The sequence below is a fragment of the Enhydra lutris genome, unplaced genomic scaffold, assembly GCF_002288905.1.
Source record: "Enhydra lutris kenyoni isolate GAN:26980312 unplaced genomic scaffold, ASM228890v2 scaffoldscaffold41, whole genome shotgun sequence".
In the NCBI taxonomy this organism is placed as follows: Eukaryota; Metazoa; Chordata; class Mammalia; order Carnivora; family Mustelidae; genus Enhydra; species Enhydra lutris.
In genome coordinates, this window is record NW_019154125.1 from 18,636,545 (window position 1) to 18,663,859 (window position 27,315).

The 27,315-nt window shown below is 37.8% G+C and overlaps 1 protein-coding gene across 2 annotated transcripts in view; it reads right to left on the reverse strand.

Annotated features, from left to right (window-relative positions):
• LOC111155373 (scaffolding protein involved in DNA repair) overlaps positions 1-27,315 on the reverse strand; it is a 490,720-nt gene that overhangs the window by 259,948 nt on the left and 203,457 nt on the right. For both annotated transcript variants that reach the window (XM_022515520.1, XM_022515521.1), the window contains exon 7: positions 9,355-9,568. In XM_022515520.1, the coding sequence (XP_022371228.1) occupies positions 9,355-9,568 (214 nt within the window). The remainder of the gene's footprint in view (positions 1-9,354; positions 9,569-27,315) is intronic.

Consider the following 27,315-nt stretch of genomic DNA (forward strand, 5'->3'; position numbering starts at 1 on the left):
CACTCAGTACTGTTTCAAACAGCTCAAAATAGGAAGCAACCTTAAAAACTCAACATAAGAGACTGCTTGAATTAGGATATATCTGCATAGTGAAATACTAAGTAGCCATTTAAAAGATGATGATACAGACAGATATTCATGGTAATGGGGAAAGTCAGATCTCACTCCTTCCCCAGATTAGGATGCATATTGTAAGGGGGAAATTTATCTACCATGCAGTGTACTAGCAAATATTTTTGAATGAAGGAGTGAACGAGCGGGTAAGGTAGGAGGTGTCATGGCTGTCCCCCGATACACCATCACATACTTGTCTTTTTCTGGTGCTCATCCTGGCTTTAGATTTGGTATTGGGTCATATTCAATTAGCCAGATGAGTTCTACCTCCTTCTTTCTACAATTAGCATCACAGAAAAGTTCTTTCTTCACATAAAAAGTTGCTAAAATGTTTCTTTGGAATCATATTTAAAGCTTTCAGTTTCCTTTAGTAGGAAACTCTGTTTATTCATCAATTGATAAATGTTAAAACTACACGATGGGGACATGAGATTCATCACACTGTTATATTTTTATGTTTGAAATTTTATACATTCAAGACCGTTTTATGTAAGTTGCTTAGTGTTATATAATTCTATGGCTATTTCATAATACGATTAATCCTAGGCAAGGCATTTTACTTCTACATTCATTTCCAGATTTACTGGGATAGAATAACATTACATCTTAAAGGAATTCAATCAGAATTTATTAGGTAATATATAAAGAGGGCTCTAAACTCCTTTGGATAAGTAGCCATTTTAAAACAAAACCCACATTTATTACTAAAGGACAAATGGAAGTGTCTGAAGTCTACTGGTTGTTTTTAAAAGTGTTTCCATGTTGAAATCCAGTTTGAATGAAGACAAAAGACTTTTAGCAGGAAAAGAGCAGATAGCCTACAAAGTAAAAAAAAAAAAAATATTTAAGGTGGAAACTTGTTAAGTTTCCATTAAAAAAAAAAAACTAGTCATTTTTATTTTTTTTGCTTTTTTTTTAACTATGAGGGGGTTTTTTTTTTTTTTTTCTTGGTTTTTTTTTTTTTTTTTTTTAGAGAGAGAGAGAGAAAGTGAGAGTGTGCAAGCAGGGAGGGACAGAGGCAGAGGGAGAGAGTATCCTAAGCAGGTGCAGCACCTAGTGCAGAGCCTTATAAAGGGCTTGAGCCCATGACCCCAAGATCATGATCTGAGGTGAAATCAAGAGCTGGATGTTTAACTTACTGAGTCACCCAGGCACCCCCAACTATGAGCTGTTTTTAAGTGACATCTAGACTAACTTCAGTTAACATTTGGATAACAAAAAATAAATTCTTTTTTTTTTTTTTAAAGATTTTATTTATTTATTTGGCAGACAGAGATCACAAGTAGGCAGAGAGGCAGGCAGAGAGAGAGAGAGAGGGAAGCAGGCTCCCTGCTGAGCAGAGAGCCCGATGCGGGACTCGATCCCAGGACCCTGAGATCATGACCTGAGCCGAAGGCAGCGGCTTAACCCACTGAGCCACCCAGGCGCCCCCAAAAAATAAATTCTTAATTAAAATACAGAAACTTCCAAATTATTAAGACAGATAGCCTAAATCACCTATACCAGGATACTGATAAACTCATCTTTCAAAACACTTCCCATCCATCTCTCTTCCTAAAGTACCTAAAAAAACACTATTATGCTTTCTTTAAATTAAAAAAGATATATCTTTTTGAGAAAAATCTATATGTATATATAATAAGACATAATATAAGACTTAATACAATTCAAGAAGCTATTTAGAAAGTTGTCAAGTTCTCTGAAAAACATGGGAACAGAGAAATTAGGTGAATGACCAAATTCACAAACTTGAAAATATCTAGCAGAAAAGCACTAATTTTTATGATAGTGTTATGAACTGAACTGTGTCCCTTCCAAATTCATATGTTGAAGGCCTAACCTCTAGTGCCTCAGAATGTGACTATATGGAGACAGGGCCTTTAAAAAGGTAATCAAGTTAAAATGAGACCCCTTAGGAAGGGCTCCATTATAACTAGTGTCCATATAATAAGAGGACACTTGGGTACACAAGGGGCATGGGCCTACACAGAAGAAAAACTACTTGAGGACAGAGCAAGAGTGTTGCTATCTTCAAACCAGAGAAAGAAGTCTCAGTGGAAACCAACCACTTGCACCCTGATATTGGATTTCCAACCTCCAAAACTGTGAGAAAATAAACTTCTATTGTTTAAACCACCCAGTTTGTGGTATTTTTGGGGAGCCCTAGAAACCAATAACAATAATGTGTCAAATTTGTCTGCTGTGTTATAAGAAGGTGGCCAAGCAAGGAGAAGTGGTAATGTTCCACTTACCCAAATGACCCTGACTGGTGTCTGATGACCTGCTGTCATCAGTGACCCTGAGTGCTGTCTGATGACCTGCTCTCTGCAAAATAACACTGTGATATAGATATTTTTCTAGGAAAGGAAATAAACATTTCTATGACTATGTTAAATTACCACCCATTCCAGAGATGTGCAGAAACTTAATTCCACTCCATATTAATGGCTATTTAGGATGGTTTTAGATTTTAAGGTTTTAAGCAAAACATTTATAACAATATCTTTTGTATATATTTGAATATTTTTACAGGATAAAGTCCCAGTAGCAGAAGTTCTCTATCAAAGTGTATTCGCATTAACATTTGTGACATATTGCCAAAGATACAAATTACACCTCCCACCAACATTTGAGAATGATTGGTATTTTAAAATTTTTGCCAAAGTATCTTGTGATTTATATATTTTATACTTCTACAAATAAATTTTCATGAGTTTGCATTTATTAAAATGTATTTACATATTCATTTCCTTCTTTTGAGATGGTCATTTTGAGAAAGGTCCCAATGACTCCAGAGAAATTTACATCTATTTCAGATATTTTCCCTTTTGTGGATTTACTAAAATTCTTAGCATTAATATCTGGTACCATTTGGCTTGGATAACACAAGCATTCTAAGCTGTCTTCCTAGAGAGTAAAATTCATTTTCGATTGGATGGCATAATACATAAAAACAGTAAGATTTCACATATTAAAATGGGCAAATACAGGATTTCATTTGACTCCTATTTTATAACGTGTATTCCATTTATAGAGCAAAAAGTCTCAATTTGAAAACCGTAAGAGAGATGTAAGAAAGAAAAAAATTCCAAATCAAGTTCAGAATTAATAATCTCTGCATACAGAACCACACATGAAATCCCATATAATTCCACACATAAAATTTCCCCTAGAAGAATGACAGAAGCAGGGTGCCTGGGTAGCTCAGTCAGTTGAGTGTCTGTCTTTGGCTCAGGTCACTATCTCAATGTCCTGGGATGGAGCCCCTCAGAGGCAGTGGGCTCCCCGCTCAGTTGGGAGTCTGCTTCTCCCTTTCTATCTGACTCAGACCCCACTTACTCTCTCAGTCTCTCAAATAAATAAAATCTTAAAAAAAAAAAAAAAGAACGACAGATGCAACTACCAAGGCAGCTGCCTCAGTAAGATGCAAATCTAAAAATATCCCAAAGTCAAATCGTAATACCTCATCCACTTATAAGGTCTAAGGGGCCAGCAGGATTTGTAATTTTTTTGTAAATACAAATTTCTGCAGATAATCTTGATCTAATTTTACTTCTCATGAGCTCAAGAAAGTGTCCCACATTCAATACCTCTAAAGCATCTTTCCTAAAGTATATTCACACTTAGACTCTAAATTTTTTTACTCCAAAAATGCATTACTTAATAAATTTTTTTTTAAGGTGGGGGTAAGGGGCAGAGGGAAAGGGAGAGAATCTTAAGCAGGTTCTGAGATCATGACTTGAGCTGAAATCAAGAGTCAGATGCTTAACCAATTGAGCCTCTCAAGTGCCCCAGAATGTGTTTTAAAATGTATAGGTGTGCACAAAAATACTAGAAGTTGAGGGAGTAGATTAAAAACAAAGAATACCGAATTGCACTTGCCACCATAGATGAACTTAGACTCTACTGAAAGCAAGACTTAAATTACACAAAGGAGCAAAACTAGGGTGAGAAAGGAGAAGATGCTTTAATGAAGACAGATTTCTGAAGGAAGACAGATTCCAGGTAACCAACTGAAATCCTGGTGTTTTGATACACGCTGTGATTACCTCCATCAGCATAGGGAAGGGAGGAGTATCCTACCAGAACCTGACTCAGAGACTGCTTTTTATTCCTATTCTATGAATTTCATAAACTTAACATGATGCCAAAAAATGGTGTTAAGACTCCTAAGTAATCATTTGTGGGTGGGGAGAGATGCATTTCCTACTTTATTACATAAATATAAACTCCAGGAGCCAAAGTTTTAAATGTAAAAATTTTTTTCCCAACACAATTTGATGAAGAGACTGTCTTTCTATTGGATATTCTTTCCTGTTTTGTCTAAGTATTTATCTAAAGGATACAATAATAGTGATTCAAAGAGGCACATGCATCCACTGTTAACAGCAGCAATGACACAATAGCCAAAATAGAAAGAGTCCAGATGTCCACTGACATGTATATATGTGTGTGTGTGTGTGTGTGTGTGTGTGTATACACACACACACACACACACACACACATATACATATATATATATATATATATATACCCCCACACTTATATGTACACACACACACACACACACACACAAAAACTCACACTGAAATATTACTCAGCTATCAAAAAGAGTGAAATCTTACCATTTGCAATGACCTGGATGAAACTAGAGGGTATTACGCAAAATAAAATAAGTCAGTCAAAGAAAGACAAATACTATATGATTTCTCTTATATGTGGAATTTAAGAAACAAAACTGATGAACATAGGGGAAGGGAAGGAAAAATAAAATACGATAAAAAAGAGAGGGAGACAAACTGTAAGAGACCCTTTTTTTTTTTTTTAAGATTTTATTTATTCATCTGAGACAAATACAAAGAGAGAGCGCATAAGCAGGGGGACAGGCAGAGGGAGAGGGAGAGGAAGAAGCAGGCTCCCTGCTGAGCCAGGAGCCCAATGGGGAGCTCAATCCCAAGACCCTGGGATCATGACCTGAGCCAAAGAAAGATGCTTAACCATCCAGCCACCCAGGTAAGAGATTCTTAACTGAGGGTTGCTGGAGGGGAGGTAGGTGGGGGGAACAGATAATTGGGTGATGGGCATTAAGTATGGCACTTGATGTAATGAGCACTGGGTGTTATGCAACTGATGAATCATTAAATTTTACCCTGAAATTAATAATACACTATATGTTAACTAACATGAATTTAAATAAACGAATATATAAATGTAAAAATTTTTAAGTAACTAATCCATAAAAGCATTAGAATAAAACAAAATCTCACAGCAAGAAAGATCTTAACTTCTTTACTACCTTGATATAAAATGCAGAAACTACAGAAGATAGGTAATTCAGGGATACCTGGGTGGCTCAGTCATTGAGCATCTGCCTTCAGCTCAGGTCATGATCCCGGGGTCCTGGGATCGAGCCCTGCATCAGGCTCCCTGCTCAGCGGGAAGCCTGCTTCTCCCTTTCCCACTCCCCCTGATTATATTCTCTCTCTCACTGTCTCTGTCTCTGTCAAATAAATAAATAAAATCTTAAAAAAAAAAAAGATAGGTAATTTGGTCATGGAAAAATAGACTACACTGCTTTTCAAAAACAAACAAAAAAACCCCTGTTCCCTAAAACAGTTAAAAGACTAAAGAGAAACCAGGAGAAAAGTCATTGAAATGTAAATGATTGACAAGGAGCTATTCTTATCATTTCTAATGTGTATGATTGACAAGGAGCTATTCTTATCATTTCTACAAGATAGAGATCAATACTAAGATAAAGATCAATAATCCAAGAGAACACAGGTCAAAAGTCATCAACAGGCATTTCACAGAAAATAAAATATATATGGTTCTTAAATACAGGGAATGAAGCCGAAGCCCATATTACAGCAAAATAAATGCAAATTAAAATTATAAACTTCATTTTCCAGTTTTTAAATGGTGAAGAACAGTATAGTAGGTTAGTAAAAGGAAAACAGGCACTTTATGTATACCGCTAGTAGAAATGTAAAATGGTTTGATAATGTCTGCTAACATCAAAGAGGTATATATCCTCTCATCCAGCAAGAATACTTAAAGAACACATGTAGAAAATGATGTAGTCCTGTTTGTAGCAACCAAAGAGAAGGAGCAACCTACATGTCCATTCAAAGGGTCTGATTGAATAATAATGGTATCTTTAAATTAGAAGTCAGTGCAAAAAGAATGTAGCAACTATTAATATACTAGCATGTTGTTACTGAATGATCTCCAAGATGCATTTTTAAAATGAAAAAGCATGACACAGAAGTATTGTTGGACACATTTTTGTAAAAAAGAATAATGGCAGGAAATACATAAGTAAGTTTATATTATATATGCATCTCTATATATAGTTGTGAGTGTGTGACACACACACCATCTCTGAATGGTGTGTAAGAAACTAGTATGAATGGCTGGGTGAGAATTGAGTGGCTGGGGAGAGAAAATATGGGAAGAAGACTCATTGTTCACTGTATATCCTTTGATACCTTTTGTAATCTGTATTATATGTTTTAAATACCTACTAGAAAAACCAATTAAATGTAGTGATCCAAAGGGGCATGTGCACCCGAATCTTTCTAGTAGCAATGTCCACAATAGCCAAACTATGGAAAGTGCCTAGATGTCCAACAACAGATGAATGGATAAAGAAGACACGGTATATATACACAATGGAATACTACACAGCCATCAAAACCCCGAAATCTTGCCATTTGCAATGACGTGGATGGAACTAGAGGATATTATGCTGAGCGAAATAAGTTGATCAGAGAAAGACAATTATCATATGATCTCTCTGATATGAGGAATTATGAGGAATTTGAGAGGCAGGGCAGGGGGTCATGGGGGGTAAGGAGGGAAAAAAATGAAGCAAGATAGGATGAGGAGGGAGGCAAACTATAAGAGACTCTTAATCTCACTAAACAAACTGAAGGTTGCTGGGGGGTGGGCGGGAGGGACAGGGTGGCTGGGTTATGGACATTGGGGAGGGTATGTGCTATGGTGAATGCTGTGAAATGTGTAAGTCTGATGATTCACAGACCTGTATTCCTGGGGTAAATAATATATTACATGTTAATAAAAAGATTTTTTTAACATGGTAGAAAAATAATAGCATGATTTTAGGATGATGAGAAATTTCAGAGAGAGAAATTAATGGCATTGTATTCTTTTTTTTTTTTAAGATTTTATTTGAGAGACAGAGAGCACAAGCACAAGCAGAGGGGAGGGGGCAGAGGGAGAAACACTCTCCTCACTGATCAGGGAGCTTGTAGGTCTTGATCCCAGGACCCTGGGATCATGACCTGAGCTGAAGGCAGACACTGAACTGACCGAGGCACCCGGGTGCCCCACTGGTATTGAATTCTTGAGTGAGCTATGCAGAAAGACAGTTGGTCATTACAAAATTATTCATAATATCCTCAAAACTAAAGACACTTAACTATAAACAGAAGAACAGATGCATTAATTGAATAAATTAACACAACGGTATACTATAAAGCAATAAAAATGAACAAACTGCTAAATGTAAAAATACTGATGAATCTCCCAAGCATAATATTAAGTGAAAGTAGTCAGGTGAAAAAGAATGCATATTGTATGATTTCTGCATGGTTCTATTTATATGAAATTCTCAAATAGTCCAAGGAATCTTTTATATCATAAGTCAGGATGATAGTCACCTTGTGTGGGAGGGAGAGGAGGAAATGAGAGGGGATTGGGGTGGTCCCAGGTATGCAATGCATTCTATTTCTTGGATGGATAAAAATTACATAGTTGGGGCACCTCAGTGGTTCAGTTAGTTGTGTGGCGGCCTTTCACTTAGGTCATGATCCCAGGGTCCTGGAATCAAGACCCACAACAGGCTCTTGCTCAGTGGGGAGTCTGCCTCTCTCCCTCCCTCTCCTCCTGCCCCTGCTCAGTGCTGTATCTCTCTCTCTCTCTCTCTCAAATAAATAAATAAAATCTTAAAAAAAAAAGAAAGAAATTACCTAGTCACTTTGTGATTATTTGTAGAAATGTGTACTTAGAATTTGCGTATGATCCTGTATGTATCTTAAACTATTCAAAAAGATGTATTAAAAAACAAACAAAACAAAACAAAATGCAAGTTACCCTATGACATCTGCAGCCTGTTAGGGTAAGAGTTTAAGTAAAGACTGAGAATCACTCACTATGGACACAGTGAAAAAAAGATCCCTGTGGGAGGTATGTTTAACTTTTTCTTTCTTTCTTTTTTTTTTTTAAATTTTATGTATTTATTTGACAGAGAGAGACACAGCAAGAGAGGGAACACGAGCCGGGGGAGTGGGAAAGGGAGAAGCAGTCTTCCCGCTGAGCAGGCAGCCCCATGCAGGGCTCAATCCCAGGACCCCAGGATCATGACCTGAGCTGAAGGTAGCTGCTTAAAGAAACTGAGCCACCCAGGCGCTCCTGGGATGTTTAACTTTAAAGACCTATAAGTCAACTTCAAACCTAAGAATACAACAGATGAATGAGACTTCTAAAAATCTGCCAGTAAAATCAAGAGTCAGCTCTTAAAACAAGGCTGCTCAAATGTTCCCTCAAAAATAGTAATTTTTCGGGGCGCCTGGGTGGCTCAGTGGGTTAAGCCTCTGCCTTCGGCTCAGGTCATGATCCCAGGGTCCTGGGATCGAGCCCCGCATCGGGCTCTCTGCTCGGCAGGGAGCCTGCTTCCCTCTCTCTCTCTCTGCCTGCCTCTCTGCCTACTTGTGATCTCTCTCTGTCAAATAAATAAATAAAATCTTTAAAAAAAATAGTAATATTTTCTTCTTTTTGTAGTAAAAAATAATACCCTATAGGGAAGAAAGCAAACATGTATATATGTTTTTCATCCTTCCCCCAGTGATTAGTAAAGAAATATTAAATTACTGTATATTATCATATTGTCACAGAATGCCTCTTACTAAAATTGTATTTCTAAGAAAGACAAAAACAAAAACAGCCAGATTTATAAGACACCACTTTGACAGAAATCTTGATATGGTTGTTTCTTCCTCACCCCTCTGCCCTCAAATTATCAAAAATTTCCTGCCAAAAGTTCAAACAAGCATTCAAATACAGTTCAGCGCTTCTGTTACATAAAATCTATGTCAAATATTGGCTTCCTTATCCTGGCATTTCTCCATTATAAGGTGACAAAAATTTTCATCATAAAAATATCTTTTAAGACAAACTCACAGTTAGTGACTGCTGGAATCAGTTCTTTGCACTCACCAGGGAGGGTAGATATGGACGATGTCTTGGGGATGTCCCTTGAGGTGGCGAGCAGTCTCCTTTGTGAACAGAACCTTCAGGCCAGTCCTGGGGACCTCACCTTGAGAAGGGCTGTTGGCCTGCAGCCCTGCTAAATGCTCACACATAGCAACTTGGATGGTGCATTCCTCATGCAGCTCTAGAATTTTCACAATTAATACACCAGATTTTCTACCTAGAAGGTGAAGGGGGGAAAAAAAGCAAAATAGAGTAAAATAGACATATGGTCCAACTGTGAATAAAATGTCATGAAAAGGGGCGCCTGGGTGGCTCAATGGGTTAAGCCTCTGCCTTCGGCTCGGGTCATGATCTCAGGGTCCTGGGATCGAGCCCCGCATCGGGCTCTCTGCTCAGCGGTGAGCCTGCTTCCTCCTCTCTCTGCCTGCCTCTCTGCCTACTTGTGATCTCTCTCTCTCTGTCAAATAAAAAAAATAAAAAAATAAAAAAAAAAATTAAAAAAAAAGTCATGAAAAAAAGAACCACATTAAGATCGCTTTATTCACTTCAAGAAAATGGTTTGTATACTTTGCAATGTATAGACTCTAACGTATTGTGACATCTTTTTAATCAAAATAACATACATGTTGCATTTTAAGCATATACAAAATAGTTTTCCATCATAAAGAAACAGTCTTGCATACACAGAAGACCCATCATTTCACAGAGCATGTTTTTACACCAAAATTTGAACTCTTTTGATAACCACAACAAAGAAAGTAACTTATTGGTCCTTCTTCTTTCTTATATGCTCCCACTACCTCATTAACTGCTTTGATTCTCTACTTTGGAAATGATACAAATGGTTGCAAATGTTCTAATGATCACAAAGATTAAAGGTAAGGATTTCTGGGGCGCCTGGGTGGCTCAGTGGGTTAAAGCCTCTGCCTTCGGCTCAAGTCACGATCCCAGGGTCCTGGGATCCCAGGGTCCTGGGATCTCTGCTCAGCAGGGAGCCTGCTTCCTCCTCTCTCTCTGCCTGCCTCTCTGCCTACTTGTGATCTCTGTCTGTCAAATAAATAAATTAAAAAAAAAAAAGGTAAGGATTTCTGAGGAATGCTGAATGTTAGGGCTCAATATTTATATAGATGGAATTTAATCTGAATTTAAGTACTGGCTCTCTGATTAATTAAGTTCGGTCAAGATAGATAGCATTTCAACATGATTTTCTCATGTGTAAAATGGGGATCATGCCACCTGCCTCAAAGAACATTTTTAAGAATTAAATGAGAGAACTAAAGTTGACAGTGTGTATAACCTAAAACCCATATATGTCCCAGAAACTGTCACAACACCAGGAGACTTAAATAAGGATGCATACCTCAGTACTGTTTCACCCTAAGAGCAGAAAACTGGAGCTAGCACAAATCAGTAGGAGGAAAGGTAAGCCATGCTGTGTGCATACAACAGAACACATGTAGAGCCAATAGTGGACCAGGTCTATATGTATCAGCATGTACAGATCTCAAAAACAAGAGGGGATGAACAAGATATGTAGAGTATGATACCTATAATGTTATTTTTTTAAGCACAGAAAACAATAAAGTACTGTTGCAGATATATATGTAACATAAGTATATAATATGACTAGCAGGATACATAGAAAAACATACTTAAGGAGAAAGAGAGGAGCATGACTCAGGATTTCACACTTATTTGTCATATTGTTTCTATTATAAAAATATGTGGATCAAACAAAGACAAAAGATTAAAATGTTATTAATTCTAGGTGGTAAGTATACTTATGTTTTTCTATTACTTTTTTAATTTAAAAAAATAAATGAAATAAAATAACAAAAGATAAGTGTCTAGCATAGTATCCTGCTAATAATAATAGACACTGATAGTTTTCTTTACCCCTTTAGCCAACTTTTTAATAGTGAATAATAAAAATTAATATTTAAATAGCACCAATGTTTTCCTTATATAATTTAATTTTATTTCCATTTCTTTCTCCCCTTCTTCATTTTCCCCTCACTCTTAACTTTCCATTCCTTCCTTTCTCTAAGTGCCAATAGCATGTGTTCACATAGTAAGCAAGGCCACATCGAGCACTATCTTGAACTACTGTTCCTAAGGTATGTACCTATCTTGCTACTATTTCTTAAGGTAAGGAAGGAAACAGAATGGGGGAAGGATATGAACGAGCACAATGTCAGGCTGGCAGTACTAGTCACTACGGGGGAGGGAAGTAGAGGAATGAAAACAAGTATTATAGAAAGGCACTAACTAGGAAGTAATCATTGAGTCTCCTCTGCCACAATAGTTGTTACTTTAATAAAAAGTAGCTCACCTCAGTTGATGAATAGGAAAAGGAGTCAGGATAACATAAAGGTCACTCTGGTACATACACACCATTTTTCTCATGTAGGGCAGACAGAGCAATGGGTGGAGAATTAGGATCTTTAGCAGCAAAGGGAAATGCCCTAGGTTTCAGGGCTATGTTAACTATAGGAGAATTTGTGGACATATTTTATGAATTTTTAAAACTTGAACCTACAGTCAGGGCCTATCTCTAAAACTATGCAGTAGGCATGGAACCCCTCCCATCAACCAGTGACAGCAGCTGCTGTTCAGAGTTCCAGGGCCCATGAAATCAGGTGGTATGGCAAAGCACACTCTCTTGGGTCTGTGTGGCTGAGTGTCTGCCTTGGCAGCCTCTACCCATACTCAGTAGTCTGCCTGAGTTGCACAAGTTCTCTCCTTGAGTACTAATTATTGTCTTGTGCAGCTCTGACTAAAAGTGAAATAGGTTTTAGTGGTCTGTCCAACCCTACAGTTTCCATAGAACTTTGACAGATTGTATAAAGGCAAGACATTGCAGAAACACGTAGTTATTATAGCAGAAATACCTATATATCTAAGATGAATCATATTGCTACTAACTATACTCTCTTTGAAGATTTTTATGATAAATCCTGGCAATATTCCTAAAACTATGGTTTCTGCTGAAGATACATAGCACTAAATAACTTACAAAATAAACATGCTTCATGGTATTATCTATCACTACAGCCCAGGTGCTTCAGCACAGAGTAAACATAATTTTTTTTGAAGATTTTATTTATTTATTTGAGAAAGAGAGAGAGAGACAGAGCATGAGCAGTGGGGACGCAGAGGGAGAGGGAGAAGCAGACTCCTGCCAAACAAGGAGTTCCATGTAGGGCTCGACCCCAGGACCCTGAGACCATGACCTGAGCCCAAGGCAGATGCTTAACCAACTGAGCCACCCAGACATCCCCAGGATAAACATACTTAATGGTACTACCATCACAGCCCTGGTATACTGTGGCATAGAATAAGCACACTGTATGGTATTTTAATAAGCACACTCTGTAGTATTACTATCACCACAGCCATGATGCACTGCAGTATAGGAAAACATGGTTTATGGTAGTATCACTAGAACCCTGGTGTACTGCAGTGTAGAATAAACACCCCATATGGTATTGATTATCACCCTTGTATACTACCGCATGGAATAAACACACTGTATGGTACCGACTATCACTAAAGTCCTGGCGCACTGCAGCATGCCTGGTGACTTAAGTAGGCTTGGTAAACCAGAATGCTGAGCAGTGCCATCTAGGCTCTACCACAGGGCTAGAACACCACAATGTTCTCTACAAAGCACTCTAAAGTCTCTCATAGAGAACATCCGTCCAACACAGCCTTGGGAGAAACCAGTGGCCTGCCTTCCCTAAAGAAATTAAGGCAGTGTAATTTCCACTTTCTGTGAGGGATAAAAAAGTAAAAAGCAACCTAAGACAACTGTATATTTGAAGCAAGCTTTCAATCTGGGCATAAGAGATACTGCTTTTACAAATGAAGATTAATTAAATGGGTGGTATGAAAAGGCATTTCTGTGCCAGCAAGACAACATTTTGCATAAATGCTGTAAGACTCAGTCAAAATATCACTTTGACCAGGAAAGGATTACTGAATCCCAGCCAGAAGCAACTATTCCTTCCCTTTTGAAATCCTCAAATACCTTAACTATGCTTATCTTCTTTTTAATAGTGTCCTCATTTTTAAATGGAGACAGTATTAGCCATTCTCAAGAACACTGCAAATATCAGGAGATATAATAAAGAAAGCTCATAGTGCAGGGCATGGTCCATCACACATGTAATAGTAGCAGCCATTGTCACCATGGTCACTGTCAATGTTAACTTTTCAAGGCATTTTTAAATCTATTATCATACTTGACCTACAATAACCCTATGAAATAGATAAGGAAGATATTAATCTCCCATTTTGACAGATAAGAAAACTAAAAAAATCACTTGCTCACATGACTTTCTTAAGATCAGAGAGAATTACTAGCAGGTCTAATCCTAGAAGTTAAGTGTCCTTACAAGTCATGAACCAAAATGTCTCTCAGGTAAATGCTGGTCAAAAACAGGAAATTGTAACTGATGCTTTTTTCCTATTCTATTATGTTAAAATATAAGACTTGTTTAAAATGTAAAGAAAGCATATCCAGTCGAGAAATGGAGGATCTCGCTATGGCTGGACATGATCATGGCACTGTAAAAGAAAAGGATACTTTTGTCACAGTACTAAATATTGAAGAGTTAAGTGTCACTACGATTATATGTATAAATAGTAATATATAACACCAAAGACTTTAAATGATTAAGAAAGAGGAATAAAAGGATTCATATAGAAAGTATACCACAGGGGGCACCTGGGTGGCTCAGTGGGTTAAAGCCTCTGCCTTCGGCTCAGGTCATGGTCCTAGTGTCCTGGGATCGAGCCCCACATCGGGCTCTGTGCTCTGCAGGGAGCCTGCTTTCACCTCTCTCTATCTGTCTGCTTCTCTGCCTACTTGTGATCTCTGTCAAATAAGTAAAATAAAATCTTAAAAAAAAAAAAGAAAGTATACCACGGGATATAGTAAGTTCTATCCATATATATGAATAGCAGATAAAACAGTTCTTAGTTAAAAATGGAAAATATTAACTTAAAGGCTAACATTTGCCAAATGAATGTGTGAATGATTTATCAGCTAACTGCTCTCAAAAAAAATCTGGTCTTAAATGGCTAAGAGGCCACAAGAAATCAAGAAATGATATAAGAACAAAATGTATCTGAGACTCCTGGGTTAAATGACTTTTTTGAAATATATAGGAATTTACTTGAAATATATGGAGCCTGGGCCCATTTACATACAAAGTCAACTTCTAAGTAGGTTATGTTAATGAATTAATATGTATTATAATGATAACTTTCATGAACATTTATATAAGAAATACTATACAAGAAATTAATGAAAATTATACAAGAAAGTACCAAGTGGAACTAGTTAGTATGTGGGGATATAGAGATGTTGAGATATTGAAATGATCCTCCTTTAGAGGACAGAAACATCTCTAAGTTTTTCTAAGAGAAATACTTTTCATAATATATTTGTTGCACTCTAAGTTACTATATTTAATTAACCAAACATTGGCTACATAGTAATATGGAATTTCGCCTTTTATTATTACTCTCTATCTTCACAGATATCCCATTCAACTAATCTATACAGTATCTTGCATTAGAGTATATGGCCTACTGTTTTCTGAAACTGGTGCTTTTTCTCTTCTTCATGTCAAATCATCAAAAGTGCCCACCACTCCTTTTTTCCCTCAGTTCTCACCCATCATTACTTGCACACACAGAATGACAGACAGACACATATGCACACACACACACACACACACACACACACAGAGAAGTTGGGATGACAGCACAGCAAGCCTTGGGGATGGACATCTGGGGATTTTAAAGTCCATCTGCTTCCAGTCAAGTAGAACTTCTGTCCTGAACAGATACTTGACACGGCTACTACCAGCTATGATTATTGAAATTCTTCTTGTTGTACTAACTCTGGATTACCATGGTATAATCAGTTCACATTTTACTCTTTTTAAAGATATTTTATAGCTTTCCCCCCAACCCCCAAAATGATACACACCTTTAGAACCAAAGTGGTTTTATGTGGGTGCTTCTGTTAGTTACTTGTGAAATTTTAAATACCTTTAAATAACTCTACGTCCTAATCTATTACTTTCTATGTGTGTGTGTATGTATATATATATATATAGAGAGAGAGAGAGAGAGAGAGCAAGAGCGAGCGAGAGCGCATGCACACCAAAGACTTAAATGATTAAGAAACAGGAATCAAAGGATTCATACAGAAAGTATGCCACGGGATCTAGTAATTTCTATCCATATATATGAATAGTAGATAGAACAGTTGTTAGTAAAAATGGAAATCCCAGCCTTATAAAATGAAGGAGGGCTAGAGTCCTAGGAATACATATGAATGAGAATATCCCTATCCTCAATTTAAATGATTGGTTATAGTCTTTTTATGCTCAGTTAGGCCCTCTAAATGCCAAAAGAAACAGGATGGTATTCTGGTGGCTTCAATATCCTCACTAAAGTCTCAGCTTTCCCCAAAAGTTCATTTCACCCCTTCAGAGAAGAGTCCATTCCTCTTCTGGCTAGAACTAAATGTAGTCTGCCTAAACCTGGGTGGCAGGGCATAGGAGATCAGATGACAAAAGTCAACCAGAGAGAGAAGCCAAGGTCTTATACCATTGGGTAGACTTGTGTTATTTCCTCTGAGTGTGTTGGGAAATCAATGAGGAAGGTGCATAATCTGCTTTGCTGAGAACAGACTGAGGGTAGAAAGGAAGAAATGGAGAGACCAATTAGGAGGCTACTGTGGCGGAAGAAAAAAAGAGAGAGAGAGAGAGACTATTGTGGCAACCTTGGAGAGATGATAGTAGCTTGCATCTGGGAGATGAGGAGTGGGGACAGTGGTTATAAGAAATGCCTGGAAGCTAGATATATTTTGAACATAGAGCCAACAGAACTTGTTGATGGACTGCAAGTGGGAAATGAAAGAGTCAAGAATGACTCCAATGTTTTGGCCTAAGAAAGGAGAAGTATAATTAATGTTTACTGAGACAGGGAAGATTTCTAGATGACCAGCTTTCTTTGTGTGTTTTTGTGTTGGGGGAGGGGGTGGCCTTGAGAGGGAAGAATACTGGTAATGAAGATACCAGTTTTGGATATATTAAGATTGAGATGCCTCTTAGTTAATACGATAGGCTGACCTTAACGGACCTTTTCATTCTAGTACCTGGCCATTCTAATCTATGGTACATAAGGCCCACTACAGTGTTCTTTTTAAGTATAAATTTATAATAGCCACCCCTGTGCTTGAACGCTTCAATGGCTATCTACTGGATAAAATCCAAACTAATTTCCAGTGTAAAGAAAGGTCTTTGTTACTTGTTATTTCTAGCTCCTCTAATCTCAAATTCCCCAGCTCTACTCAGTATTTTTAATTCTTTCTATAGGAGGTTGAAAACTAGACCATACTTTTAAGAAAGAGTTTCATCACCATCTCCCTGGTAAACTCCCTGAACACAACTTTTCTTTTTCCATTCGGCTGAGTTTATTACTCTTGTTTATGTCATCACTGCACCTCTTACTTACCAACATTTTTGCACATAAAATGAATAGTTTTGTCTACTAAACCATGAACTCAAAGCTGTATCTGGATCAGTACCAATAAATATGTATAAACTAAATGAACCCTAATACAAATTGATGTAAAGAACTTGGGGAATATTTTACTAGCCTGAATTTCACTGCTAACCAAGATGATTCTAACTTACTTCCCCTTCCCTAAGCTGAACATGATATGCGTCCAGAGAATGCAAATTAACTGTGATTCAAGAAGAAAAATAAACAACACATTTCAAAATAAAATCCAAATGATGTTTTACCTATTCACTGTTTGTATCTTACCTGTCTTCATTAACATGCACTGAAATCTGAATTGTATTTGCACATAATCATATTATCTTTTCTTTTGAGAAGTTACAATTATGCTTAATTTTTACAAAGGATTCCCAAACACCTAGCAATATTATGCTCCTGTGAGTATTCAATGTGTGAGACTCTTATTAATTGCAATATTGATTATTGTTTGTTAAATCAAAACGAGTTTCTCAGTAAATTTTGTAAGCTGCCATTGGATTCATTTCACAATTTCATGATAAAACTTAGAAAGCTCCAAGGAAGACATCTAGATTATAATACCTAAAAACTATATTCTGAAGAAATTCACATCTTTATCCTATAATCAGCACAATTACTTTTGTTTAAAATTTATGTTCTCCCATAAAATTTTAAGTCATCTGGCAAGGATGAACAGACACATTTGTTAACCACAAGTGCTTACTGAGCTATAAACAACTGTGTTTTCACTTCTTGATTCCACATTTTTTTTTGCCTTTTCACCCAGTTTAAAATATTCTTCACCAAAGCCACAGTAATACTAAGCATGAATCAGAAACCTGAAAACCAACTCTTAAAACAAAAAAACAAAAAAATAAAAAACTAGACAATACTGACCAGGCGACTAGAATGTTCATCACGGTCTGTAGCGATGAGAACTATCAGAATTTAACAAAGCATATCAGCCACCTGGGATTACAGTGTCGCAGTGCTACCACCAGGAATGTCACTGTGACTTGTCCTGCAAAGGCAGCCTGTACTGTTTTGGGAGAGGGTAAAGAGGCAATAGAAGTTCCAATTTTTTTAAAAATCCAAGTAAGAAAAAAAGTATGCAAAGGTTCCAGGAAGATAGTAGATTCCTAAGTAAAGTTTATACAAAATTGGACAAGAAGGGATACTCTGGTTTGAATGTTTGTGTCCCCCACAAATTCATATGTTGAAGTCCTAACTCTCAGAGTGGCTGTATTTGGAGACAGGACTACCAAGAAAGTAATTTTTTTTATTATGTTATGTTAGTCACCATACAGTACATCATTAGTTTTTGGTGTAGTATTCCATGATTCATTGTTTGCATATAACACCCAGTGCTCCATGCAATACATGCCCTCCTTAATATCTATCACCCGGCTAACCCATGCCCCTACCCCTCTCCCCTCTAAAACCTTCAGTTTGTTTCTCGAAGTCCACAGTCTTTCATGGTTCATCTCCCCCTCCGACTTCTCCTCCTTCATTTTTCCCTTCCTTCTCCTAATGTTCTCGATGGTATTCCTTATGTTCCACAAATAAGTGAAACCATATGATAATTATCTTTCTCTGCTTATTTCACTTAGCATAAACTCCTCCAGTTCCATCCATGTTGATTTAAAAGTTGGGTGTTCATCCTTTCTGATGGCTGAGTAATATTCCATTGTATATATGGACCATATCTTCTTTATCCATCTGTCTGTTGAAGGGCATCTTACCTTTTTCCACTGTTTAGCTATTGTGGACAATGATGCTATGAACACGGGGGTGCATATGGCCCTCCAAGAAGGTAAAGTTGAATGAGGCCATGGGGTGGGGCTCAGATCCGATAGGATTAGTGTTCTTATAAGAAGAGACATCAGAAAGTTCCATCTCTCACTACCAAGCATAAAGAAAAGGCCACAAGAGCACATAGCTAGATACCTGCTGCCTACAAACAAGGAAAAGCAAAGCTTTCACTAGAAACTGACCATGGTGGAACCCTGATCTGTTGTTTAAGCCACAAAGTCTATGGTATTTTGTTATGGCAGCTCAAGCTAGGTACTAATGTAACAAATAACTAGAAAAGTGGAAGTAGCTTTACAGCTGCGTAATGGGTAGAGGCTTGAGGAGTTCTCAGGTACATTCTAGAAATATGTATGTTAAGGGTAATTCTGGTGAGGTATCAAATAGAAATGAGGAGGAGACTATTAGAAATAGGAGGAAAGTAGATTACTATGAATTGAATGTTTGTATACCATCAAAATTCTTATGTTGAGGCCCTAATCCCTAATTGTAGTGATTAGAGATGACAGTTTCAAAAATAATGAAGTCATGAGAATGGAGCTCGTATGAATTACGTCCCCCTTACAATGAGGGACGTAAGAGAGATATCTCTTTTGCCATGTGAGGATACAGCAGGGTGGCCATCTACAAACCAGAAAGTTGGCTTTCACCAGGAACCAAATCTACTGGCACCTTGAACTTGGACTTCCCAGAATCCAGAACTGTGAGAATTAAATACCTGTTGTTTAAGTCATTCAGTCTATGGTATTTTGTTATAACAGCCCAAACTGATTAAGACAACAATTTTTGTTACAAAGTGGTAAAGAACTCAGCTGAATTGTGTTCTGGTGTTTTATTTTATTTTGTTTTAAGATTTTTTTAATTTAATTGTCAGAGAGAGTGAGAGAGCACAAGCAGGCGGAGCAGAGGTAGAGGGAGAAGCAGGCTCCCTGCTGAGCAAGGAGCCAATGCTGGGCTTGATACCACCACCCCAGGATCATGACCTGAGCTGAAGGCATACACTTGACCGACTGAGCCACCCAGGCACCCCGTTCTAGTGTTTTGTAGAAGACAGAACTTGTGAGCCATGATAATGGATATTCAGCAGAGATTTCTAACTAAAATGTAAAATGTATAGGCTGCATCCTCCTGACTTCTTAAGAGTAAAATCAGAGAGGAGAGAGATGAATTGAAGAAGGAATTGTTAAGCAAAAAAGGAGGTAGCATTTAAGACTTAGAAAATTCTCAGCCTGTCCATATTGCAAAAAATGAGAAAGCATCCTAAAAGAGAACACCAAAGGTGTGGCTATACTATTACTTGATAAAGAGATTGTGGATGAATGAGCAAAAACACTGTCCTTTGAACTGAAGGAGACATAAAGGGAAGAATGACTCCAAAGGTGCTGAAGAGATCATCAGGGCTGCCACTCACCACAGGCCCAGGGGACAGGGCTGATTATTTATCCTGGTTTCCAAAGTATGGGTCTACCTTTCTGGTTTAGGTGGGCCAAAATGCCCTCTCCTTGCCTCAGTGGTGAGGTCTTTGCAGAAAGCTCTAAGGGTGCAAGGCCCCACAGAGCCATGGGGGTAATCCTGACATCCCCATAGACCTAAAAGGCACTGAACTAAAGAGAATTTTCCCTGAGCTGTAAAATCTAATGGAATTTTCCTTGGTAGTTTTTGGACTTGAGACTTGTCACCCTTTTCTTCCTTCCCATCTTCCTCTAGGAATGGAAATGTCTGTCCTATACCTGTCCCAGCATCGTATGTGGAAGCATATTAACTTGTCTGGTTTCATAGGCTCATAGCTGTTGAGGAATTATGCCACTGGATGAATTGTACCTAGAATCCCACCCACCTCTGATTTAGATGATATTTAGATGAAACTTTGGACATTAGACTTCAGAGTTGATAATGGAATGAATTAAGACATTCAGGGCTGTTGGGATGAAATGAATGTATTTTGCAAGTGAGAAGGGCATGCATTTTGGGAGGCCTCGGGCAAAATGCTTTGGATTGAATGTTTGTGTCTCCCTAAATTTATATGTGAAGCCATAACCCTAACTTCCATATTTAAAGATGGCAATATTTAAAGATGGTGCTTCTGAGGAAAAGAATTAAGGTTAAATGAGGTCATAATTAGGGGGTGCAGATGCATTATGATTAGTGTCCTTATAAGAAGACACACCAGCAGTCTGTCTTTCCTCTTATGCACAAAGAGGTCATGTGAACACACAGCTAGATGCAGCTGCCTATATGCCAGGAAGAAAACTCTCACTGGGACTGCATCATGGTGGTTGACACCCTGATTTCAGAATTCCAGCCTCTAAAACTGTGAGAAATAAATGTCTGTCATTTAAGAACCCTGGTCTGGAGCATTTTGTTATGGCACCCAGAGCTGACTGAGACAGGGGCCACTACAGGTTAAACTTTCCAAGGAGTGAAATATATAGGACCACTGAATGTGCATATTGCCCCTCCCACTCTGAATACTAAAAAATCAAGGTTCTCTTTATTAAAAAAAAGTCCTCATTTTTAAAACACCTTATTTTGTAACACTGTGGGTAATATTTTTGCCCCATAAAATAGGTTTTAAGTGGTATCAAAAAATCACACTGAAAACTTTTAAAAGGTGTTAAGGCTAAAGAGAAGGTATAGAAATAGATATCTAAATATCTCTTCTTTAAATGTAACATCAACTGAAAAATAAATGTGCTGAGAAAAATTCCAGGAATCACTAAATAGCAAATTACTAATTGTGGGTGATCAGAAGAATCCTCCAGAGTTTAGAGGCTCACACCTACCATCCTCTAAACAATATTGATGAAGGCCAGAACTGTGTGTGCATTTGTATAGAACAGCACACCCTCTGTATGTGGAAACACTATAAATCTGTGTAGCAAAAAAGAGCTGAAAATACACTTATTGATGCACTAACAGAATTCCGAATGCCACTATTGCCATTTTTGATACTTATTCCATGTCAACCCTCAACCTTCTCCCCTTCTGTAACAATCATTAATAAAGGATACTCTAATGAACAACTTCTAAATCATTAGTTAAGCCACTTTATATTAAGTCAAAATCTACAGTTAACCAGAGCAGTGCATCTACTAATGAGTACAATAAATGTACAACTACTAAACAAAAGTAGGTATTTTAGTCTTGGGTTCTGTCTCTTTTCAACAATATTATAACAAACACTAACAGGGGAAAGGAGAGGAAGTAAGAAGGGAATAGAAGGGAAATTAGTTTAAGGATTAAAATGATATGAAAGTGCCTCTCTCAAAAGGCATGCAGTGAGAGACTAGAGAGTTCTAATCATGGAAAAAGTGCAAGGGATGTAAAACATGTACAGGGACTCCTTAGTGAAAAATACTCAGAGTTCCTTTACATGGAAACACCATACAAGACAAGGTAAAACAAAGATAGAATTTTATTTTATTTTATTTTTATTTTTTTTAAAGATTTTATTTATTTATTTGACAGACAGAGATCACAAGTAGGCAGAGAGGCAGGCAGAGAGAGAGGAAGGGAAGCAGGCTCCCTGCTGAGCAGAGAACCCGATGCGGGACTCGATCCCATGACCCTGAGATCATGACCTGAGCCGAAGGCAGCGGCTTAACCCACTGAGCCACCCAGGCGCCCCAAAGATAGAATTTTAAAAGTAGAAAGAACTTAAGGCCTAACAAATTCAACTCTTTATCAGTAAAAGAAAGTGAGGCAAAGATCCCATGACCCACACAGGCTTTTAGTTTGGCAAAGCTGGGACCAAAACCATCTCCCTTCTAGGACCATGTTTGCATTCAGATGTCATGTAATGTTTTTAAATTCACCACTGACATCTATTTATTTCATAAATACTTTCTGAGTTACCAGGCACTGAGTTACCAGGCACTGACTGGAAATGCTAGGTAAGCCCTATATATTTTTGCAGCACTCTGCTCAGTTATGATTTACTTATACTTTATATAATTACAGTTTAACAAGTTACTGGAAGTAAAATTACAGACAAAGAGAGAAAAGCTTATTAAGCCCAGTAGCCAAACATATCATGAAGAATATAGCTGACCCACAAAAAAAGTATTTAGTGTTGTGCACATGTGTTGGGTAGCACAGAAAGGGGGCAGTGGGAAATGAGAATACATCAGGTAGGCTGGGAAGGTGACCAAGAATGCCACACAAGACAGCTTAAAGGTGGTGAACACCTATTCCAAGGACAAGAAGTAGTCAAAAAAAGTATTTTAAAGCAGAAGTGTGAAATTATCAGATTTGCCTTTTAGGATGATGACTCTGATAGGCTGAAAATGAGGAAAGGTCAGTGGCAGGGAGACCAGATAGAAACTGACACAATCATCCAGGCATGAGGGAATCTGAGCCTTAACTAGTAGCAGATGGGATAAATGAAGAGATCTGACTTAAGTGACAATTCTTAGGCTGAATCACCAGAATCTATGGGTGAGATGGATTGAAAAAAAATGTACAAGAAAGTCCAACTGAAAACTGCTCCATTAATAGACCAAGGAAGGTTAAGTGCTGGGGCATACTGGGTCTGTGGAACCTGCAGGATTCTTAGGTGCTGGTGGGGTTGGGGCTGGGTCAAGAAAGGCAGCATGACACATAATTACTAAATCCCGGGCAGTCCTTGGGGAGGCAGCATGGAGATCCTCGATTACCCATCAAGGGCACATAGGACAGGAAGAGGGCCAGGACAGAAGTTTGAGGAACATCTGCTGAAGCTGCACACAAGAGGAGCCAGCAAAGAACCAAGAAGGAAAATGAACATGGGAAGAGGCAAACCAGGAGGGAGCACTGTCCTTAAACCAAGGGTGACCAGCTATGTGAGTGCTGCAGAAAGATAGCAATTAATGGAAATGAAGCACCACACTGGGAGGAAAAGGGTTTGAAAGTGGGCCTCCTGGCCACTCTTTCAAATCACTATCACACTACAAGAACACAGCTTCCAATTTTCTACAACTTTACAAGGCATTTTACTAATTCAATAGCTTATTTATTCTGTTTGCAGGCTGAAAAGGTTCCTATTTGATAAAAGAAAAATTTATAACTGCCATCTATTCAGAAAGAAAGGTAGGACTGTGTGATAAGCAGGAGCCTATTCTTAGACCATCTTCTTTTAGTAAGATTCACACGGGCTACAAGAGCAGTGCTACCTGGCACTCTTCCTTGACAATCTCTACTGAAAGATGAGGAAAAGACAAATTGGGGCTTGTACTTTCAATAGCCTTCACCAGGCAACAGAATCCCAAGTAGAAAACTATAACCCCTTTGAAAATAAAAATGAGCTGAAGAAATTTGGAAAACTAGATTGGTGGAAAGGTTAAGATGACATATACAAGATTTCACAGCATGGACAAATGCCAGTGTGATACTGAACTAGGCTTGAGGGAAAAAAGACAGTTGATTCAAGAAAGCCAAAAAACCAACAAAACAAACAAACAAAAAAACCTTGCCCTGCCAATATCAATACTCCCCTAATGGTTGAAATCAGGGTTTTTAAGATGTAGATAATATTCACCATTGACAAAGTCCCAATAGAACACTGTGAATGAATTTTTATTTATTGAACCACATATGGAATTCAACAAGAAAATGTTTTACCTACTACATATTCATTCAGAATAAGCTAACTGTGCTATCTTACTTTTGGGCCATTTACAACAGAAAACAGAAAAAAAGATTCTTTTAAACCTCAGGCCTATGAGAAAACAATCTTAAAACTGTAAACTACTATTTTTCTTCTCATACAAAAAGAAATAGAGACAGCATAGATTAAGTAAATCTACAGGGAAACTGAAAGCATCATTGAATTCTGCTGTGTCATCAAACCATATTTTCTAGATTTTTTACATAGAAAAAGTCAGAAGAAATAATTTATTTCTAAGAAATGAAGGTAAAAATAGATGTGCAGAAGCAGCTAAGGTGTGACAGATACATCAGCCAGAGAGCTGAGTTTGGTAGTAAGCATTCCTTCCTCTATTTCTCAGATCCCATCATTAATTTTTAATAAAGTTATGAAATAACATTATGAAAGTCAAATATAAAGTCTTTACTCCTCTGTTAACTTGTGCTTAAAATGATCATTGGAAATTATAGTTATTTAGGACATAAAATCATAGCTCTAACAGTGGTCAAACTAATATCACAGTTTGTTTCTTGACTTAACTACCTCAGCCTAGATTATTCATGTGAATTCTTCCTGCAGATAATGGTAAAGAAGGATATTAAATACCATGACTACAGTAAAATGAGGGGAGGGGTAGAAAAGAGAAAAAATAAAGCTTAGACATGTAATTGGCTTTCTGGTTTTAATGGCTAGAGGGAAGCTGGAGATAATCCAGAGATGGTTCCCTTGACCCCAAAGAAAAGGGGAAGTTAAGAAAAGGAACTACAGCAAACCCTCTCCAGCCAAAGTGCAGTTGACCCGCACTGAGTAGGTCATAGCAGTGTCCCTTCAATTGAAACCAGGGTGGTAAATAAGGTAGATCAGGGAGTAAAAGAAAAAAAAAAAATCAAATGGCTTTTTAAAGACTCTGGACTATAAAAATGACAAACCTTCAATCCATGTCATTCTCACTCTGTAAATCTAAATAAACATACATTGTTTTATAAACATGTCCTATTATGCCCCAAATCCCCTATGTCCCTACAGAAACAAAATATTTAAAAGGCATAAAATATTGCTTCAAAACAGACAAATTAAATGAATAGCTCACCATAGCTCTCTTTCCTAACTTTAAAAACACAGTTATAGGAGACTTAGATGAAATCATATGTATTTACTAACAATTATTTTTCAACTAAATAAAGGGTTCTTAATTTGCCAATCAGCTTTCTTTGGTAGAAATAATCAGCCTAATATTTTCTACCCCAAATTATTCTTTAATTATGAGAAAATATTACAGCAAAGAAATTAGGTAAGCCTTTTAGACACACACATATCTACACAGGATTCTTGACTGTTCTTCTTACTCATACCATTGTTTCTGTATAGAAAATGTTGGTCCTGACATTCCTTCTTCCTCTCTTGACCATTCAAGTGGTGATTCTGAAAAATGACCCCATTTTCAGGGGCTCCCCAGCCCCAGACGGGTCCCTTGAAAGCAATGAGAAGAGGCACGGGCCATATTTCTGGGTGCCTGTTCCCAAAAGGGCCAGTGGGACCCTACTTTGCATGTCCTGCAGCCACTACTCCTCAGCTCGGCCAGAAGTACTATGGGAGCAGTGGGTGGTCTCAGGGCCAGTGTTCTTCCAGTCTCAGCCTTTCTGTGCATCAGAAGCACAGAAACGCCTGTGTAAGGTTTGTGCAGGTAACAAGGAGAGCAAGAGGAGGAATGCCTAATGGGAACTTGTAGTGTCAGAGATAACAAAACCAAGCCTCTGAGCTTGTTCACAGCTGATCATGCTCAAGGACAACCAACACCTTATACTCTGCATTTTGAAAACCTGTCTCACTGGAAAAACCAGACTCCTTATTGAGCTATTCACCTCCTGATACAATGGCACACATTTTTGTAGTTCGTAAGTAAAATCCAGGGTGCTACTTGCTACTTCACATTTTCCTCCCTTCTTCCTTAATTATAAAAGTAATATATTTGGTTTTGATAAATTTCTTCTTTTATAAAAGAAATCTAGTCCCAACACCTTTTGCTTTATTTTTAGTTTTTTAGATTTTATTTGTTTGTGAGAGAGAGAGAGAAAAAGAGAGCAGCACAAGTAGGGACAGCAGCAGAGGGAGAGGGAGAAGCAGGCTAGGGAGGGAGCCTGACACAGAACTTGATCCCAGGACCCTGAGATCATGATCTGAGCCAAAGGCAGACGTTTAACTAACTGAGCCACCCAGGCAATCCTCAAGACCTTTTCCAATGACAGCCTTTGTTAATGGTTTTCTACAATTTATTTTATAATAATGATTAAGACTTCCAAAATGTTATACAATGTGAAGAAAGCCTAAAAGCATTAGTTAGAGTGGCTTCAGAGCACTATCAACTTGGATTCACTTCTCTGCATGTCCTACCTTCCAGAAAGTGGTCACTTTTCTGTTCACAGAATTGCTGCTATTTTTTTCTTCAACCTCCTATTGAGTTTGTTGGTGGTTCAGAATGGTTTGATAACTATCTAGCTGAATTCTTGGGACCAGACGAAATTTAGGTCTCCTTCTCCTCTGCCATCTTGCTCCTCTGCACTTGAAGATGTTTTAATAATGTCTGTAAAATTTTACTTATTGAAGTGCTTTTTGGAAAATCAGACAAAAGAAACAAAACCAGAAGGAATAAAGTGTATTACTCCTTACGAACTGTGGAGAGAATGATGACATGAATTACTCTTTGAAGAATATTTTATTTGCACAATTTCAAGAGAAATTGAAAGAATACATATACAATTGCTTATGCTTATGATTAACTATAATAAAATAATCAGGATAGTGGCAGATACAGGGAGACCTCCCCTACCTCCACTGGAAGGAAGGGACAAGAATGTGCTGTGGGAATCTGCTGGGTTTGGAGACTTCAAATGAGGTCATGAGCCAAAGATAGAAAAGCTCGATCACAGGCCAGATGAGCATGAAGTGTGGTCGGAGACCAGGGACAGGAG